The sequence below is a fragment of the Carassius gibelio genome, chromosome B3 (genome assembly GCF_023724105.1).
Source record: "Carassius gibelio isolate Cgi1373 ecotype wild population from Czech Republic chromosome B3, carGib1.2-hapl.c, whole genome shotgun sequence".
Taxonomy (NCBI): Eukaryota; Metazoa; Chordata; class Actinopteri; order Cypriniformes; family Cyprinidae; genus Carassius; species Carassius gibelio.
Window position 1 is genome coordinate 28,547,018 of NC_068398.1, and position 19,067 is coordinate 28,566,084.

General features: G+C 35.9%; 2 protein-coding genes across 2 annotated transcripts; both read right to left on the reverse strand.

Moving 5' to 3' along the window:
- Positions 1–496: 496 nt before the first annotated feature.
- On the reverse strand, positions 497–12,743 carry LOC127953226 (interleukin-12 receptor subunit beta-2). Its single transcript, XM_052552213.1, has 15 exons — positions 12,303–12,743; positions 11,571–11,870; positions 9,898–10,033; positions 9,654–9,805; positions 8,804–8,949; positions 8,281–8,425; positions 7,742–7,818; positions 6,763–7,009; positions 6,465–6,656; positions 6,268–6,369; positions 2,942–3,073; positions 2,619–2,762; positions 2,413–2,482; positions 1,586–1,661; positions 497–1,489 (listed from the first exon to the last, which is right to left on the reverse strand). Exons 1-15 carry the CDS (start codon positions 12,376–12,378, stop codon positions 1,109–1,111), a joined length of 2,376 nt encoding a protein of 791 aa, XP_052408173.1. The 5' UTR covers positions 12,379–12,743; the 3' UTR covers positions 497–1,108.
- Positions 12,744–15,381: 2,638 nt separating this feature from the next.
- LOC127953771 (relaxin-3-like) lies at positions 15,382–17,540 on the reverse strand. The gene is made up of 2 exons (XM_052553056.1): positions 17,031–17,540; positions 15,382–15,913 (listed from the first exon to the last, which is right to left on the reverse strand). The coding sequence occupies exons 1-2, from the start codon at positions 17,191–17,193 to the stop codon at positions 15,651–15,653; spliced, it is 426 nt and encodes a 141-aa protein (XP_052409016.1). The 5' UTR covers positions 17,194–17,540; the 3' UTR covers positions 15,382–15,650.
- Between the last annotated feature and the right edge of the window lie 1,527 nt (positions 17,541–19,067).

The following is a 19,067-nucleotide window of genomic DNA, read 5'->3' on the forward strand; positions in this document are numbered from 1 at the left end:
AAACTAATTTGTAAATCACAATTTTGAACACTTCTCCATCTGAAGGTAAAATATGGACAAAGTATGTTGGTTTACTTTTACTGGTACTATTATAAAAGGACTATTTTATTCAAGGCTTTGGAGGCAACCATATTGAGTTGATATCAATGTCTTTGAAATTTTATACATATATGGGTCGACTGTGCTGACATTCCAGAACTCTGACTGGGGCAGCTTAAAAATATCTTTATGGAATGGAAGCCTGTGTGTATATATATATATATATAGATGTATAAACATTCAAATTAAAAAATCACAGTTAGTTACAATAAATTATTTGTCTTGTTTTTTTTTGCATAACAAGGCTTTCATAAAATCGGTAAACTACACCAAAGATTACTACTTGTGACTAGTCCTATGTTCACCTACCAATTCTACATAATTTGCCATACAAATCACTGCAATACTTGAAATACACTTATATCTATGACAGCCACAAATAAGAAGCATATTCATATATATTAAAAAATATTTATTATGTACAAAAACAAGATTTTTTACATTCAGTTGTGTGCTGTGTCTCCACTAGTAAGAACATCTTATTTGTGTCACGTGCAATGTTTTCCAAGTTAAAATACAAGGTTTAATGTGCAGAGATAACTATAAGACATTCGTAGGTTGAATTCCCTGAAAAGTGTTAACCACATCTATCAAGACTTGGTTGTTTATCTGAGCACTTGGATCCGCTTAACATTAGCTTAACTTATAGCGTGAGTTTAGCTTGAGGCAGGAACATCTGACCAATGGCCAAAGGGGAGATTATTCCAGAAACCTGTATAGTCCTTATTCCACTTGACGATGCTATTGGTGCAAAAAAAAACTGTCAACTTTAAATGTTGTGGCTAGTGTAGAAGACATGAAATTTACATGTAAATGTAAAAATCGGTGCATAGTTGTGCAAGACCTCTCTCACGGATACATTTCATGAATAACACTTTCTTAATACTCTTTTCAGTGTCTGTTTAAAAAGCACACCTTTGTTCTTCAGTAAAACACTTGGGACAAACACTTTCTGATTGTTCCACTTAAGGCACTACAGTACAGATGAAAAATCCTGAGGTATGAAAAGTTAATTCACCTCAACAGAAGGCAAAAAATGTCTTTCATAGTCGGAGACAAATTGCTGGTCCCACCACTCTTCCTCATCACCGCCATCCTTCTCTTCATCAGTGTCGACCATCTCGCTGTACTCCTTTGCCCAGCTGCCCTGCTTTAAAATGCTTTCTCTTTTTGATTCCTCAGGCTCTTCCTCAGGCTCATCTCCACCTTTATTTGTCCTGCCCAGTCCATTTGGCAGCTGAAAATGTTGGAGTTCCACATCGATTAAAACCTTCTCCAGATCAGTCTCTGATGGAGGAGTAGGTGTGTCGCGATCCAGCTTCTCCACGATCTCCAGCTCAGAGATCTTGATATTCAGTTCAGAAGGAGAATAGAGCCGTGGCCATGCATGCTAGAAGAAAAGCCAAGACATGAATGGATATGGTTCTGTTTTTGTAAGTGTGACGTCTCTTTTGTATGGAACACTCAAAAGACTTTAGATTCTCACCTGAAAGTTCATATGCTTAAATGCTTTACTGTTAATTGGATCTGGGATCTTCACAAAACACCAGGTTGGTTGGTACCTAGAAAGAAGATATTAATTTATCACAAAATGTCAAATTTACTGTTCAAACTGCCAGTGATGCCACTGCTGAAGTTTAAAAATGTGCTGAATGTAATGGAAAATAATACACAACAGGGCCAAAAGCATATGGATACCACAACTATTGCAGATCCCAACACTTTGTCCCAAAAAACCCCCTCACATCGGTGTAACAGAGCACAATTAATCTTTCAAAAAAATATTTGATAAAAAATTTAATACATTTATAATTCAAATGCAAATATAATTCATTGAATTATAATTCATCTTACTTTATTGTTATATTATTATATTCCATAATATTTAAATTCATTTATAACTATAATTAATTATATTTCTTGCTTTTTAATTATAGAGGATATTGGTCAATATATATTAAATTTTTCTGGTTCAGTTTTGCTACTTGGCATGAATTTATTTTAATTTTTTAAATATGATCTCCTACTCATAATAACTGGGGATCTGCATATATAAAACTAGGTGGCTTTTTTTGTCAAATCTGACACCTTCGAAAAACACGAGACACTGAAAGAGGAATAGTGAAAGAAATGCTTGAGACAAGTTGAACTTGAAGCGTTGAACTTATTTTAAGATGAGCACTGCATTTTTAGAGGTGCTGCAAACGATGTCTAGCGCGTATATATTTATTTCTGTGTGAATCAGCCCTTACAAGGGGAAGTCCATGTACTTTTGGCCATATAGATGGAATTATGAAGAAAGGCTATACTTACACCAACACAATAACACAAAATAAAACCAGGAACACCAATGCCATGAATACAACCAACAGGGTAACATTACCTAGGAGATGAGATGAATAGAAACCATTGGTTTACTACCTAAAGCTGAATATATGATCTACATCCTATATGCAAAACAAAGATGTCTTTGGGTTTTGCATTGCATATATAATCCAAAATACTAAGGAAGTACTTACTGGATTTTTCATTGGTGGAGAAAGTGGTGAAGCTCCTGGCGCCTTCACCAGCAGTGGTCACAGCACTCACCCAGACCTGGTACTGCTGGGCCGGCTCCAGTTCTGACAACTGCATACTGGTTCTGATACTGCTTATATTAGACCCTGTTACATAGGCCAAAGGACACAGATATACATCAAAGTATGGGGTCAGTACAATCTGCTCAAAAAAAAACAAACAAAAAAAAAAAACAGTAAAAGCAGCAATATATTATTAAAATTTTAAATAATGGTTTTCCATTTGAAAATATTTTAAAACATCATTTATTCCTGTGATGGCATACCTGTTTCTTTGATGCCTACTAAGTAATGCAGGATGGCACCGTTGCTCTCATGTACAGGGATGGGGCTCCATATCAAAGTGGCAGAGGACTGAGAGATGTTCTTCACATGGATTTGAGAGACTTTAGGAGGAACTAGAAGGGAAGATGAAGAGATGATCCAAACATGAAGGCTATATGACTAGAACATCTGAAAACAGCATATCACATTTATTAGCCAAGTACTTTGTGCCCTAAAACAAGCTCAAAATGAGAAAATGGAATGCACTGCAATGTTTTAATTAATTAAATGTGTTGCAATATATAAGACAATTATCGACAATGCAATATACTTTTACAATGGATGCATTTTTAATAAATAAGATACATGATGTAACCTGTAAATCGGTGCAAGTATAAATTCATGGTAATAACGTGTTATATTTTTCTGTATTTTGGCTCTCAGGAGAAGCTCAATTTTAAATGTTGTCATGTGGACTTGGGTCTATTGTCTTTGAAATAAAAGTGTATTCAGTGATTTAAAGGGATAGTTCACCCAAAAATGAAACTTCTGTCATTAATTACTCACGCTCACGTCATTCCAAACCGGTAAGGGATAACAGAAGAATTTGTTGAATACAGTTGTTATTTTGGTTTTCTTTGCACACAAAAAGTATTCATGTAGTTATATAAAATTAAAGGAAAAGTTCACCCAAAAAACAAAACTGTCATTAATTATTCACCCCTATGTTTTTCAAAACCCATAAAACCTCTCTCTGTTCATCTTCAGAACACAAATTAATATATTTATGATGAATTCTGAGAGCTCTCTGACCCTCCCATAGACAGCAAGGTAACTACCACGATCAAGGTCCAGAAATGTAGTAAGGACATCGTTAAAGTGCCAGCCCAGCACTGAGGTGATGGAAGGGGGCAATGACATAGCACAAAGTAAAAAAGACAAACAAACAAAAAAAACAAAAAACCTTTTGTGGCCCATTCACGTCGCAAAACTACAGTGCCCAGGAGCTGACATGGTCAGTTCATTTAGTCTGTGTCGTGGCCACAACATAATAACTCATGGGAACTTGATATTATGTCATGGCCACAAGATCATTTTGTCGAGGTAACGACATCCTTATGTTGTGGCCTTGAGATGCTATGATGAGGGAATGACATATTTTTCTCGTGGCCAAGAGTGTAATGCGTAAACAAACCTGCGTGATCACAGCAACCCGGTGTTATCAGAGATTGATTCATTAAAATTTAATTTTGAATTAAAAATTATTATATTAGAAATGATAGAAATAGAAATTATAACAATTAAATTATTATATTATCCATATGCCTTGGTCACCGGACTTTATTATGTGCGATAATTAACATTCATTTGAAGTTTATCATGAATAAATGTTGCATAGAGTGCATAATATAAAATAGGCCTACAAGAAAACATATTTATCCATCCACCAGTCTTGTAAGTCCATTAACTGAACGTTTTTCCTCCATTAATATTTGTGTATTATTATTATGATTAACCTATTATTATATTAATTTTCCCCTTCATTTTGATCTCTTTACTTAACATTCTGTAAATGCTCAAGATGCCAATCAAGCTTTGATTATGCTGACTGGAATTTTTGCTGGAATGCAGTTTATATTTTATTTTGGCTAATTCATAGACCTTAATTATAAATACTATAGTGTTTTGTTGAGGAATTAATCATTCAAGTGGTTTCATTTGTAAATGAAAACACAACACATTCATTTATCATCTCACATGGGCATAAATACAATCATAAAGTCAAAACTTTATTGGTAGAATTGTCAGGCGTTTATGTGCAAAATATTGTAGAAAAATGCGTCGTTCCCTCAACATAGCATCTGGAGGCCACAATATAAAGATGTTGTACCCTCGACAAAATGATCTCGTGGCCACAAAATAATATCATATTCCCACAAATGAATATGACATTCCCACAAATAAAGAGGGCAGAGCATTAAATAAAACAAAAGTGAAAAGTGAAGTTAAAGTCATGACATTTTGCCAAGTATGATAACCCATACTCAGAATTGGTGCTCTGCATTTAACCCATCCAAAGTGCACCCACACACACACCGTGAACACACACCCGGAGCAGTGAGCAGCTATATCCAGCGCCCGGGAAGCAACTGGGGGTTCAGTGCCTTGCTCAAGGGCACTTCAGCTATGGGTATTTAGGGTGGAGGAGAGTGCTGTTCATTAACTCCCTCCCATCTACAACTCCTGCCAGCACAGAGACTCAAACCGGCGACCTTCTGGTAACTAGTCCAAGTCTCTAACCATTAGGCCACAGCTGCCCAGACAAAATCGCATAGCCATCAAATTTGGAAATCTGACATCCAGGAAATAAGGCAGCAGGTTTACCACAAATATGGACAATGTGATATCACCACAACCATCAGAAATACTTAATTGTGTCTGCTTTACAATGAAACACAAGCTCATTGTTGCGACTGATTCCCTGACAATAACACATTAATAGCGACCAATTTAACAGATGCATCATTTTAAGTTAGTACAACTTGAACATGACTATAATCTATCCCTCTATCAAACATAAAAAATTATTTCATCATACCTTATGCTTATTTAGTAGTGCTGCATTCTCCGTTGAACCGCTTGCACGGGAAGTTTGTGTGTCAGAGTAACAATTAAAATATGACTTTGTGAAATGGACTGTCCTAAATTGTTGCTATAGTAGCATCAGATTACTGCTAGAAAGCCTATGCATTTGGCATCTATATATTTTAAATAAACTACTATATTTCATAATTAAAATCTATTTTCACATTCATTTTGAGTGAGGGGGTTGGATAGTCCAAGTCCCCCTTGCGCTGGCCCTGCTTCAGTGGTTCAACCAAAGAAAAAAAAGAAACTATTTAACAATTTGTCTCTTCTGCTTCACCCTGGTATTTTCTTAGGCTGAATGAAGATGAATGGAGGTCTTTTATATATTTTTGTAACAATAGCCCAAGTACTCATTGTATGGGTCAAGAGTACAGATTTTCTACTTAATGTCCAAAAATGAATTGGATACTAAGGAAAGATCATGTTCCATGAAGACATTTTGTAAATTTCCTACCGTAAATATATCAAAACATGATTTTGATTAGTAATATGAATTGCTAAGGATTTCGTTTGGACAATTTTATATTCCAGATTTTCAAATAGTTTCAATTCAATGAAACGCTTATTCAGCTTTCAGGTGATGTATAAATCCCATTTTAAAAAAAGGGACCGTCATGACTGTTTTATGTGGTCCAAGGTCACATTTTTGGGTGAACTGTCCCTTTAAGAGATGTCATACCTCCTTCAAGTGTGTATGCAATCGCTGACTTGAGGAAAGTGCTGTGGTTGTGGTAGACTGCAAACAGCGACACATTATAAGCCGTGTAGTTCCAGAAGTCAGCTGTGGATGAAGGCAAACACAAAATCACTATCAGCATCAGAACGGACGACAGCTTTCACTCTCTCTCTCTCTCATGCACACACACACACACACACCTGTGAGTGTGACAGATCTCTGGGTTCGGTTTACTCTGACCCAGTTCAGGCACGGTGAGTGAGGTACTACAGACACGTGCTGGATCACATACTCCAGGACACTCTCAGAGAACTGTGGGTGTATGGACCACGAGACCCGCAGCTGCTGGCTCTCACCTATTACACTTAGATTCACCTCAGGCGTTGTCTGTCCTACAGGGCATGTAGATGATATAAATATAATCAAATCCTCGCATTATATGCTGTTATAAAATGCTAGTTACTATGAATATTTCGTCAGAATATTGCATAGACTTACCAGTCTCTGCAAACAGCATGTACGTGGGGTACGATGTGCCAGCTGAAGTGTTGGCTGACACAAAAACTTCAATAACACCAGGATTGAGCGGGAAGTGTCTGAGCTGCCGGCAGCTCTGGTCAGCGAGCTGCTGACTTTCAGTGTTTCTTCGTTGCCTGGAGACCTGCTTGAACTCAGTGCCATTTTTAAGCTTCAGAGTTACAATATAGCTGATAACTTCCCCTCTAGCCTGAGACAGGGGCATTTCCTGAGACACAGTGAAAGACAATCAAATGTTGATGATCTGCTGAATCATGACTGACCCACAAAAGAAGAACCAATTAGACTGATGCATTATCTCGATATTGTCAAAAATTGCATGATATTCAATTTATATCTCAATATGTTTGAATTTGCATTTAAATAATAAAAAGAAACATGATTTTCTTTTGCCAATTGAAAAAAAAAAATAGACTGAACAGCTAATTTAAGCAGTTAAAAAAAAAAAAAAACTAGACCAAGTGATAACTTACTGCTTTTTATTAAATTAACACATATGTAACTGAAGTAGTGCAAAACAAGTACAGAAAGTACGTTCTGTCAACTTCTTTAGTGCATGCAATTCAAAATTTACACAATGCAACTACGCTTTCATTAGATGCTAAACTCCAGCTTGTTAGTGTTTTCAGATCATCATTTGTGGTGCTTCCGGAATGAGGAGTCAGCACGTGCGCAGAAAATGTATCCTTGTAACACTGAAGCTCTGATTCAAGGATTTAAACTCTTGTTATCTGGCAACCGCTCTCGTGCAAGCTCTCGTAGTAGAGGCATGTAGAGCAGTCTGTAGTTACATGTTCCTTTTTAGAGCGTTCGGCGCGTTCTTTTGGGAAAGTGTGCTTGAATTTAAAATATTTGATATTCCCGATATTTTCAAATTTTACATCGTCATCAAAATGATTTCGATATTATCGCTAATATTCGATACATCGCCCAGCCCTACCTTCCAATAGACGTTACAGACAGACTCGTCAGAATTGGGGGCACAGTCACTCCAAACATCCAGATGTCCAACCGGTGCTGAAGAGAGAGAATATTACAGACACAGAGTCACCATCACTGATCTCGTTCTGTGGCACGATATTTAGAAAAAAAAGGAGTGAAATAAAAAAAAAAAAAAAAAATGAAGGGTGCTAAATAGAAGTACTGAATAAATGTCATTTTAAATTAGAAAAGGCACATTTTAAATTTTAATAACATTTCGTTGTTGTTCCTGTATTTTTGATCTAATAATTGCAGCCTCTGTGAGTAGGAGAGACTCAAAACATTACAGGAAGTCATTCTGGATACAGGACATGGTGGTGGCTCTTGTTCAAAACCGAATTGCTTTTCTACTTAGGACTCTAAAACACGACTGACATTCACATCCATATTCTACTGTTGAGTGAATGTGCATCATGAACATCTTCAATAAAACAATAACAAAGCAATAAATGAGTACATCAATGTCTTCAATTAATGCAACGAGGGTCTTTCTCTGACCTGCAGGGGGCGTTCTGACTGAAAACACTGAACTCCAGTTACTCATGACTTTCTCTTCATATCCACAGTGGCAGCGAACACGAAAACTGTACTGTGTGAACGGCTGGGGATCCTCCAACACAAAACTGAACTGGCAATCATCCACCTGCACAATACGAATTCAACAGAGACACAGTGTGCTTCATTTCTGCCAATATAAAATTATATTTGATTGCATTTCTTATGGTAATGGCAAAATAAAAGCTGACCCGGTTTACAATCTGCAATTTCCTTTTTATTTGAACAATCCAATAATGAGTATCAAATCCCAAATATCTATATTTGAATCAACATACTTTTTTAATGGATGTGATTATATTTTCATTATACTTTACTTTTAGAACAACTCCCATCATGCAGATGGATTTCCTTTATTACAGAAACTCAGTTGTGCAAGTAAAGCAAGTAAAGCCAAAGCTTAAAGGAAAATGTCTTTCAAATCAGAATGGAGTCAAATCAGTCTGGTTTCTCTTTCTCCGCTCACCTCAGTCCAGTCCAGCATGTGACTGTGTGTACGGTACTGCACTTGACAGCTCATGTCCAACTGGCCCACTCTGTCACACTCCATGTCCCAGGTGAGCTCCATTGATTCAGAGGCGAGGGTTAGATCTTTTGGGGGATTTGGCCGTTCTAGGAAAAAAAGAGGGAAAAGATTAAAAGCTAGCACAAGGTTAACAAAGTTTTTGTTTTACAGAACACTTCCTAGAGGATTTTTTAAATATGTCTTTTGTGTAATACAGTAAAAAGAGAGAAGTACTGTTATTTGTGGAAAATAAATCACAATTATAAAAATATATTTTAAAATTTTAAAAAGTAATGTATTCATGTGATGACTAAGCTGAATGTTTAAAGCATTTTTAATCATTACTCCAGTCCTTCATAAAGCAGTCTAATTTCCTATTTTGATGCTAAAAACACATTTATTATTATTATTATTATTATTATTATGATTATTATCAATGCTGAAAACAGATGTCCTGCTTAATATTTTGAGAAAACAATACTAACGTTTTTAAAAGATTCTTTTGACAAGAAAGCACAGTGTTTATTTAAAATATGACAAATTTACTGGATCTTTGCTGAATAAAAGTAATAATTTTTTTTAACAAAATAAAACAAAAATCACAGCGCTTGTATATATCTAGGGAGATGAATATGAGAGACTCTGGAGGTGATGCACTCTTCTTTTACACTTATTCATAGTAATAATCATCAGAATTGTATCTATACTGAGTACTGTACAGTACTTTTATTAGAGCCAATAAATTGTGACAAAACTGTGCATGGTTTTAAGAAACCAAGCAATGGTTTACAACAGAGTAAATATGACTAACCGATATTTCCCGTGTTGAAGTGAGACTTTTCAGACTGTTCAGAACCTAGGATGTTTTTGGCAGTGACCCATGCTGTAGTGTCAGCTTCTTTCATATAGTCAAGCCGGTTTATGACTGCACTCTCACTACTGCTCTCCACAGACTTAACAATCCTGTATATAAATACACACACACACAAAAACATTGTCAAACGCTCTCATATGTCCATATTGAATGCAATGGTGGTGCTTGTAAGAAAACACACCCTTCATAATCTTCCCAGTGAAGGGTGTAAACAGTTGGAATCAATGGCTCATTGGATTTAGTCCAAGAGCAGTAAATGTCTCCTTCTTCCACGTCTTCAATAGCACAATCAGGGCGAGACGGGGGAGATGGTGGATCTGTAAAAGATGGAAAGATGTCAAACATTCTGGAGGGAAACCAACCAAAAGAAGTTGAAGGGAGAAGAAACAACCATTCAAAACAACAAAGTGTGCTGCAAGAGCACCACTGCCTTTCATACTGAGAAAACAGGAAGTCAAGTGGGGAAATCCGCAAAAAAAAGCCAGCAGAGTGCCGCACACTTCCCCTCCTTGTCTAATTTTGGACAATATCTCAACACACCAGCATTTCTTAAAGAATGTTCAGGATCATACTAATTCAGGTCTCTTCCCAAATGAAATCATGAACAGCTACATATTCAGCAGATGCTTCTATTCAAAATGACTCGCACGGCATTCATTTTATCAATGCATGCATTCACTGGGAATCAGTCCATGCTGTTTGAGCTACAGCAACACAGCTTTCAGTAATGCATTGGTGGGTCACTTACAAATGGACCTTAGTCAGGCTAGCATCATGTTTAAATTTTGACAGGAATGGAAAAAAAGGCTGTGAGTGACAGAAGTATAGTGTGTTCGGCAAAACACTGATGAAATGCCTTTCTGACTGAAGCTTTTATTAGTCAAAAACTTCATTCAAATAGTTTTGGAAATTGTGAGTTGTGAAACATCGCATGATCTAGTGACTGCAACTCTATCCTTCACAGCCTCGTTTTCATCCGTGCTCAATCTTATAGGGTGTCTAACACGACTAAAGCCTACTGTAGCCCATTTCTGAACACAGATTACGTCATAAAAATTTCAGTTGGTGACGTAATCTATTACAATACACATTTTAGAAGATATAGTCAGACTACTTTTTGATTACTTCTGAGCTAACATTGATCTGAATGGGATGATTTTGTACTATATTAAAGGTGTAGTTCACCCAATAATGTTAATTAATTATTCACCCTAATGTCGTTCCAAACCCGTAGGACCTTGGTTCATCTTCAGAACACAAATTAAGATATTTCTGATGAATTCTAAGAACTTTAAGACAATAAACCACGCTAAAAATCTTAATCTGTTTTGAAGATGAATGAAGGTTTTACGGGTTTGGAACGACATGAGGGTGAGGAATTGATGACAGAATTTACATTTTTCGGTGAACTAGCTCTTCACTGTAGAAATACTAATGTTTTAGGAATAATTTACTGCTTTGTGAATATTCTAATTTTCAAACTTTTGTTATTGGAAGTATTTAATTTTTGGAATCTGATTAAATAATCCAGATTATATTATATAATCAGTTACTACCCAGACCTGTGCGCTTATAATAGAATCAAACAGAGCAAGCGATCCCAGAAGGCTTAGAAACTAAATATGCCTAGTGTATTTTCAATAAACCCCTTGTAGTAATTCTTCCATTTATAACGTGTGTGTGTGGTGTTGTGTGTGATCCCGGTGGAAAACGTCTGTTTATGAATACCCAAATGCTGTATTTAATGTGTTTTTCTTGTAAACAACTCCCTTCTGGGACCGGTGTGCGCAGAAAACATTCCCAGAGCTAGTAATGAGGCCATCAGAGATAAACGGTCAATTCTGTCATACTCACAGCCTCCTCTTACTGTAACGCTGCACGTCTCTGATGTATTCCCTGTACACATGCAGCGAAGATGCTCTCTGTGTTCTGCTGCGATGGAAAAGTTGAAGGTTTCTTCGGTACTGGCACATGTGCTCGGAAACTGATGTCTTTGGTCACGTTTGATAACATAGAGCTGGCAGAGACCACAACTGTTGGCTCTTCCCCGTGTACTGGTGTGACACAGAACAGACACATTGTGGCCCACAGGAGCAGCTTTATCCCACCAGCAGTTTACAGCCACTTCACAAGAGACTAAACAAATTAAAAAGACTACAAAAAAGAAGAGAAGAACAAGTTGAGGCAACAGAACTTGACAAAGACAAAGTTGAACATGAATTCAATGTGAACATCTGCTGAATTGTTTAATGCAGAACAAAAACACTACTTTGTCTCAATATAAAGTGACCCCAAAAGTATTTGAACTCTTAATGAATAATAATGTTGCAATAGATTGCAAACTTAGTGGCATCTGCCAACAAATGCTTTTCTTCTCTGATTCATTTTGCTTTATATATGGATTTTTTTTCATAATTTAAAACTATATATAATTGAAAACAATACATAGGTTTCCAAAACTTAAATTTTTAGGTTTTTAATTGAGAAAAAAAGCACTTTATTTCACAAAAAAACAATATATTTATATATTGTTACTTATATCTAGATGGCAGAATGAAAAGTTGAGAACGAAACACTGTTGCCCACCTTGAGAACATGTCCACAAGTAAAGTATAGTGACAAAATGCACTTTTACATTCTGCCATGCCATCGCTCGCGGCATTCGCGCACGCAAAAAGTCCAGTGTGACGCAATGTCCCGTTAACCGAGTAATCACACAATCACGGGAAGTCCACGATCAGGCATTTGTTTGTTTCGCTCCACCGTGACATCGCTGTCCCGCGAGACGCACAATAAGGCTCTCCGGCGTTTTCCCCACTCGTCGTCAAGTCTTATTTCCACGAGGCAATTAAAAATAGTTACATCGCTCTCTGCATCCTGGAACGAGCATTTTCTGTTTCTTCTGATCTTGTTCCTTTTGGTTTCCTGTATAATTATAATTTTAATTTCCGTCGATTAGGTTGCAGACACCTCTTCAGAAGACAAGCATGAAGTCGCCTCACGCGTAAACAGGGAGAAGTTCACACGTCTGAGTACGCGCATTGAAAGACTCCGCCCATACGTCGCCTACGCAAAGACACTTGACCAATCAGGTCAAAGCTACTCAGCAAGTTCCTTAGCGCAATGAACTTTAGGGGAAGCTGAAACTGACACCCAGTACTCGTCCTACACGTGAGGGTTTGGCCCCTTGAAAAGCGAGTGCACGCAACAGAAATGAAGTGCTTTAAGATGCCCCATAATTACTAAACTGTGTCATCTGTTATAGAGACTACTAAACAGACATTTAGACCGTAGACTATAGACTATAGACTATAGGCCTGTGTGTGTGTGTGTGTGTGTGTGTGTATGTGTGTGTGTGTGTGTGTGTGTGTGTGTGCGTGTGTGTGTGTCTATATATATATATATATATATATATATATATATATATATATATATATATATATATATATATATATATATATATATATTGGTCTTCACACTCACATGAACAAATACAGGAAATATGTCCTGCAAGTAGACAAGTGATCGAGCCCTTAGTTTCTGTGGGTTCAGGCCACCTGAATAATCAAGGAGGATCAGACTGTGGTCAAGCAAGCCTCAGTTCAGAAAAATAAGGAGCCGGGACTGAAATGAGTGTGCTCGTGTACGAGTAAGATTATGATTCAGGAGCAACACAGAAAGAACACGCCTTCAGGTCGCCTTCATGTAGACGCTCAGAATAGAGAGATAATATAACAAGATGTCATGTTTCCATTTTTACTTCTGCCTAGTAAAATAGAAAAATGTAAAAAATGTCAGCGGGAGTGGGCTGGTCCGGGAACCGTAATAACACTTTGACCCCCAACTTTATACACAAATGTAGCATACCTTTTAAATAAATAAACTATAAACTTTAGGCTTATATTTTAATTTTGAACTCAATTCTACTTGCCCTGTCTCTTTGCTTTGGTGTGGCTGGTTAAGTGAATGACCTCTGCGTGACGGACAGATCATTAACGGTTTGTCTATGTGGTAATACATCGGGCAGGACATCCAAAAGTCCACCTATCTTTCATAGTCCTCAAATATAGCTTTTCATCTGAAATATGTATGTAACAACTTTACATGGCCGCTCAATCTAATGTTAACCTACAGAAATATGCGCTATTGAAGTGTGTGTGGAAACTGCACAGCAGCGCTCACAGCAGGACAGGTGCTCTCACTTGCTCTTAAAATACTCCTTCATTTTAGGTCATACAGATAAAAGTAGTAAATTTTCGAATCTGTATAGATTTATTTGTGTGCACTCAGAATAACAATGAAACGGAATAACAATGGAAAATGTGTGTGTTAGCATGGATGATTTACATTAAATTTAATGTGTGCACAATGTGCATTGTTTAAGATTGCTTTCAGTTCAATAAAACAACAACAACAACAAAAATATTGCTATTTAACTTAAGTGGGCATGCTATGATCTGTACTGTATTATTTTTCTTTTTAACTGTAACTAACAGATTCTGGCCAAAAATAATACAGCACAGGAGTGTGAGGGAATGGAAGTCATTCTTCTGGGATTGAAACGGGACAGGAACTTCCCCCAGTTTTTCCGTGGGATTGGGATTTTTTTTTTTTTTGCAGAAGTGGGACGGGAGAGATTTGAAAATTCACTCCCATGTCACCCTCTAATAAAGACCCCATTTTCATAAATAGAATAAAACAATGGTTAAAGTTGTTATAGGGGATGTCCCATACTATATACAAAGCCTACCTCACGTGAAAACTTTTTACTGCAACTTTTTCCAGATATGGGACATTATTACACTTTAGAAGGCTGTAAAGACCTCATAGAAACCCAATGTTCAGTTCTTACAGGTTATGTCCCCTTCTATCGACACACCTCATGTAAAATCATTTTACTGCAGCGTTTAAAGATTTTTGTCATTTTACACTGTAGAAGGGTATATAAATCTCTAATTTCTGATAAAGTTGAAGACACTAATAGCCACTTCTTGTAGGGGATATTTCAGATCATATTATGGAAACCTACATATGAAGCTATTTTGGGCATCTATGTGAAGGCGATCTGAAAGTGCACTCTTTCTGTGTTGCTTCTGAATCATAATCATACTAATTCACGAGCACACTCATTTCATTCGCGGCTGGCTAGACCGTGTTTCTTTTAACTGCAGCTGGCTTTACCACAGTAAAAATATGTGCTTCATACTGTAACTTCTAAATGAATTGACCTGAACTGAACTGAACTTTTTTTTTTTTTTTTTTTTCGGATGCATAAATCAGAAAGGACTTATTTATTTTGATTTTACTTCTTTTGATAGGCAAATTTATGATCAGTCATAATTCCTGCATCAAGCAAGTGGTCTTTAGGAAACACATTTTTTTCTCCTTTTGAATGGAGCTGACATTAAAAGGATCCGGACGTCTGCCGACACTAATGAGATACTAATAATAACTTGTATTTTGGATTTTTTCTAATTTAAAACAACAACAGCTGAACAAATTGAGTGAAAAAAAAACATAATTTCACACACACACACACACACACACACACACACACACACACACACACACACACACACATATATATATATATTATTAAACGTTTTCATAAATTGTTATGGCTAATATGGTTAAATATGCAAATGAGCACAAACTGATTCATTAGTGATTAATGCAAATAATCATTTTTATTCATTTACTCTAGATAAAGATTAAAAAGTGAACACATTGCATTGAATGCAAAAAAATGACATGACTTTATAACAACAAACATTCTAAAATCTTTAGTTAAATTAACTGCAAGATGCACAGGAGTTCAATGCAGACCATTTACAAGTCTCAAGCACAATATATGAATGGAGATTGAAAAAGTCAGCACAGGAGAAGTACACACACACACTTTTTATTCACTCATGCTATAGAGCAGTTAGTCTCTCAGCAAAGGGAGCTGATTTCTCCTTTGCTGCAGCCCCACTTGCAGCAGGCGTTGGACAGTCCCACCACTACATCACGTCCTTTTCTGTCCACGGTACGCAACGCTTCAAGCACCTCCTGTGAAATGAGAGAGCGTGCTGGCCTGCTGAACTTTTCCCCTTGTGCCAGTGATGGAAGATTTGAGTCAGGGGCATGCTGGGAGGATGGTGCAGCACTGTCTGGAGCATTGCTTTCATACGAGCTGAATAAGTCCAGTATTTCATCTGTGAAATAAGAAATGCTGTTGCATGTAATAGTTGTAAAACTATGAATCACTATGATTTCTGGTGAAGAAACTCTATTCAACTCTTCTTTTTCTAAGTTTTAACAATTCATTAAAAAGAAATAGCAAGTTACACATTGAATTAAACATTGAATTTTGAAAAAGAAAGACTAGTGTTTTGCTTGTGGAATGTACTCCAGTAATGATTTATGCACAACTCCTAAAGAATATATTAAGTCTGTACGCTTTGATGAATTTGAAAGATATCAGGGTTTTGACTAGTTTTGAACTTTTTTCCGATCATACACCACTGGAGTTGATAAGATTTGTTTTTTTTTTATGCTCACCAAGGCTGCATTTATTAATTCAAAATACAGTAAACACAATAATATTGTGATAAATGATTACAGTTTAAAATAACTGTTCTATTGTAATGTCTTTTAAAATGCTTGTTATGCAAGCAGAATTTTCAGGATCATTACTCCAGTCACATGACCTTTCTGAAATAATTCTTCTATGCTGATTTGCTGCTGAGAAACATTTCTTAATATTGTCAATGTTGAAAATGTCTGTGCTGCTAAATATTTTCAGGATTCCTTGATGAATAGAATGGTCAAAATGTGTATTTTTTTTATAACATTATGAAAATGTGTTTAATGTCACCTTTGAGAAATTCATTGTGTCTTTATCGAGAAAAAAAGTATTAATTTTTCTTTAAAAAAAAAGAATGAAAGAAAGAAATTTAACTTTTGTCCAAACTTTTGAATTTTGTTATTCCATAAGTGAGTCCATAGTTTAAAACATAGTAAAAATAGAGATTAAATAGGTATATCTACATGTTTGTAATATTGTCACAACCTAGAATTCTGCATTTTAATGTTTTGTGTTGCAAAAAATTTCAAATCCAGCATTTTTTTTTCTGTATTAAAATGAATTTTGTATTTTTAAAATGAAATCTACTATTGCTCAACATAGTTAGAGATTAAATATGTATATCCAAAATATTTAACTTGCAGTGTATTTGTAATATTGTTCCAAAATTATTATTTATTATTATTATTTTTATTGATATTGTTTTTAAATTTGACAAGTTTTACCAAACCTGCTCTACAACTAACCTGTGTTTGTCAAGGAGCGTTTCCACCGAGAGCCTCCGCAGGTGAAGATGACAGCGCGGATGAACTCCCGGCCGCATAGTTTGACTCCATACGAGGGGCCGTCCAGTGCCTGTACTCCAGCCAGCAGCAGACACACTGCGAGCGCTGTGGTTTTCCACATCATGCTGAGAGCAGATCTCCAATGACAGCAGCTGTTGATGTTCAGAAGCTGTTTCCTGCTGAGCTCCCTTTGCTTTGGAACCAGGTGCCTGTTTGATGGCGAAGTTCTGTGATTTTACACAGACCCCTGTATCTGCTTATAAAGAGGTGAGGGGCACACTTGCACAACCCCCCCCCAAGCAGGAGTCACAGATAACCCTCTGAGATAGTGGCAGAGACCTTTCCAGTAACAAAAGCATGAGCAGGAAAGGTGGATGTGTAATTATAAGGGCATTCTGTTACACGAAACACTCTTTCTTCATTGAAATCGATGAATCATATTTGCCATACGACTCATGTCAGGACATTGCATTACGAACATCAGTGATTTCTCTTTACATGCAGTGATTTAATTAAGATGTCTGACTGTTTTTTCTACTGTATTAAATTCATTGCATTTAATCTTTTTATTTACATTTTAATGCATTTGGATGATGCTTTTGTCAAAGTAGCAAACTTATTTGGCATTCAAAATACACATTTTAATAGTGTTTCACATTACATGGGACTCGAACCTATGACCATCAGTTCTACTGTTTGAGATAGTGAAATGCTTTATTATTTTTATCAATTAAAAATAATGAAATTAATAATGAAAGTTTTATTTACATGTTGTATATAATGCTTTAATAGGGACTTACATTGCATTCAAGATACACACTTTATCAGGAATCGAACCCATGACCTTGATGTGCCTGTTTGAGCTACAGATTTATTATTTTTATTTAAAATGTTTCAATTTAAAAAGTGATTAAATTCATAATCAAAGTTAAAATGTTTAGGTGATGTATTTTTATTAGACATATTTTAAGCCATGTTTGTTTTCAGGTTTTGACCTGTGAGTAAAGTGTGTTTATTTTTAGAAATGTATTTTGCCAAATATGACAGCTTTATTTATATATTTATAATCTATAAAGATTTTATCCAAATCAACTTACATTGCTTTCATGATACACATTTTATCTGCATTATTCATTACCTGGGATCTGAACCCATGACCTTGGTGTTGCTATAATTCTCTATTCTTTGAATTACAATGCTTTATTATTCTTAATTAAGAATAGTTACATTAATAATTAATGTTAAAATATATAGTTACATAGTTATAGTTGTATTTTCATGGTCAAAATTTTAAGGCATGTTTTGTTCAGGTTAAATGTAAAGTGTGTTTTATATATGTATGTAAAAAAGTGTTATATGTTCATATCCACCAGGTGAAAAGGCATATCACTTATGAAAGCAAGAGCACAGCCCCCCAAAATCTGTGTCCTGAGTTCACCCGAATGCTTGTTTTACATTCTTTGCACTTCACTGCATAATTTATTTTTACAATTTTTTTCAACAGACCAAGTGATGACTGTGAGTTGTAGAGGTTAAGAGACAAAGAGATGTAGTGAGCATGGCATTTTCAAAGTGTGATAACACAGTCCATTGCACACGAGCAATCCTTGCATCCACATGGACAAAGGTCACCAATTTCCAAAATGACAACAGAATAATGAATTTTTAATGAATGGGAAGATAACAATGACAACATCGTGACATTTAGAGAGACATTATCCACAATATTTGACGCATGGAAGATGCATGGTGGCCATGCAAATATATGTATAATTTAATAGCATATATATATATATATGTGTGTGTGTAGCATATATTATTTGAAATCTTATCAAGAAGAAGTCATTTTCTCTGGATTTATTAAGTTATTTTAAATATATGCAGTTCATTCAAAAAACAATATGAGAACAAAATTTTATGATGACCGAACCATGAACCTGAATTTCGTAATTAAAATGAATTCAAGTGTAGGTGATTTAAGTGTATTATTATTTTTTG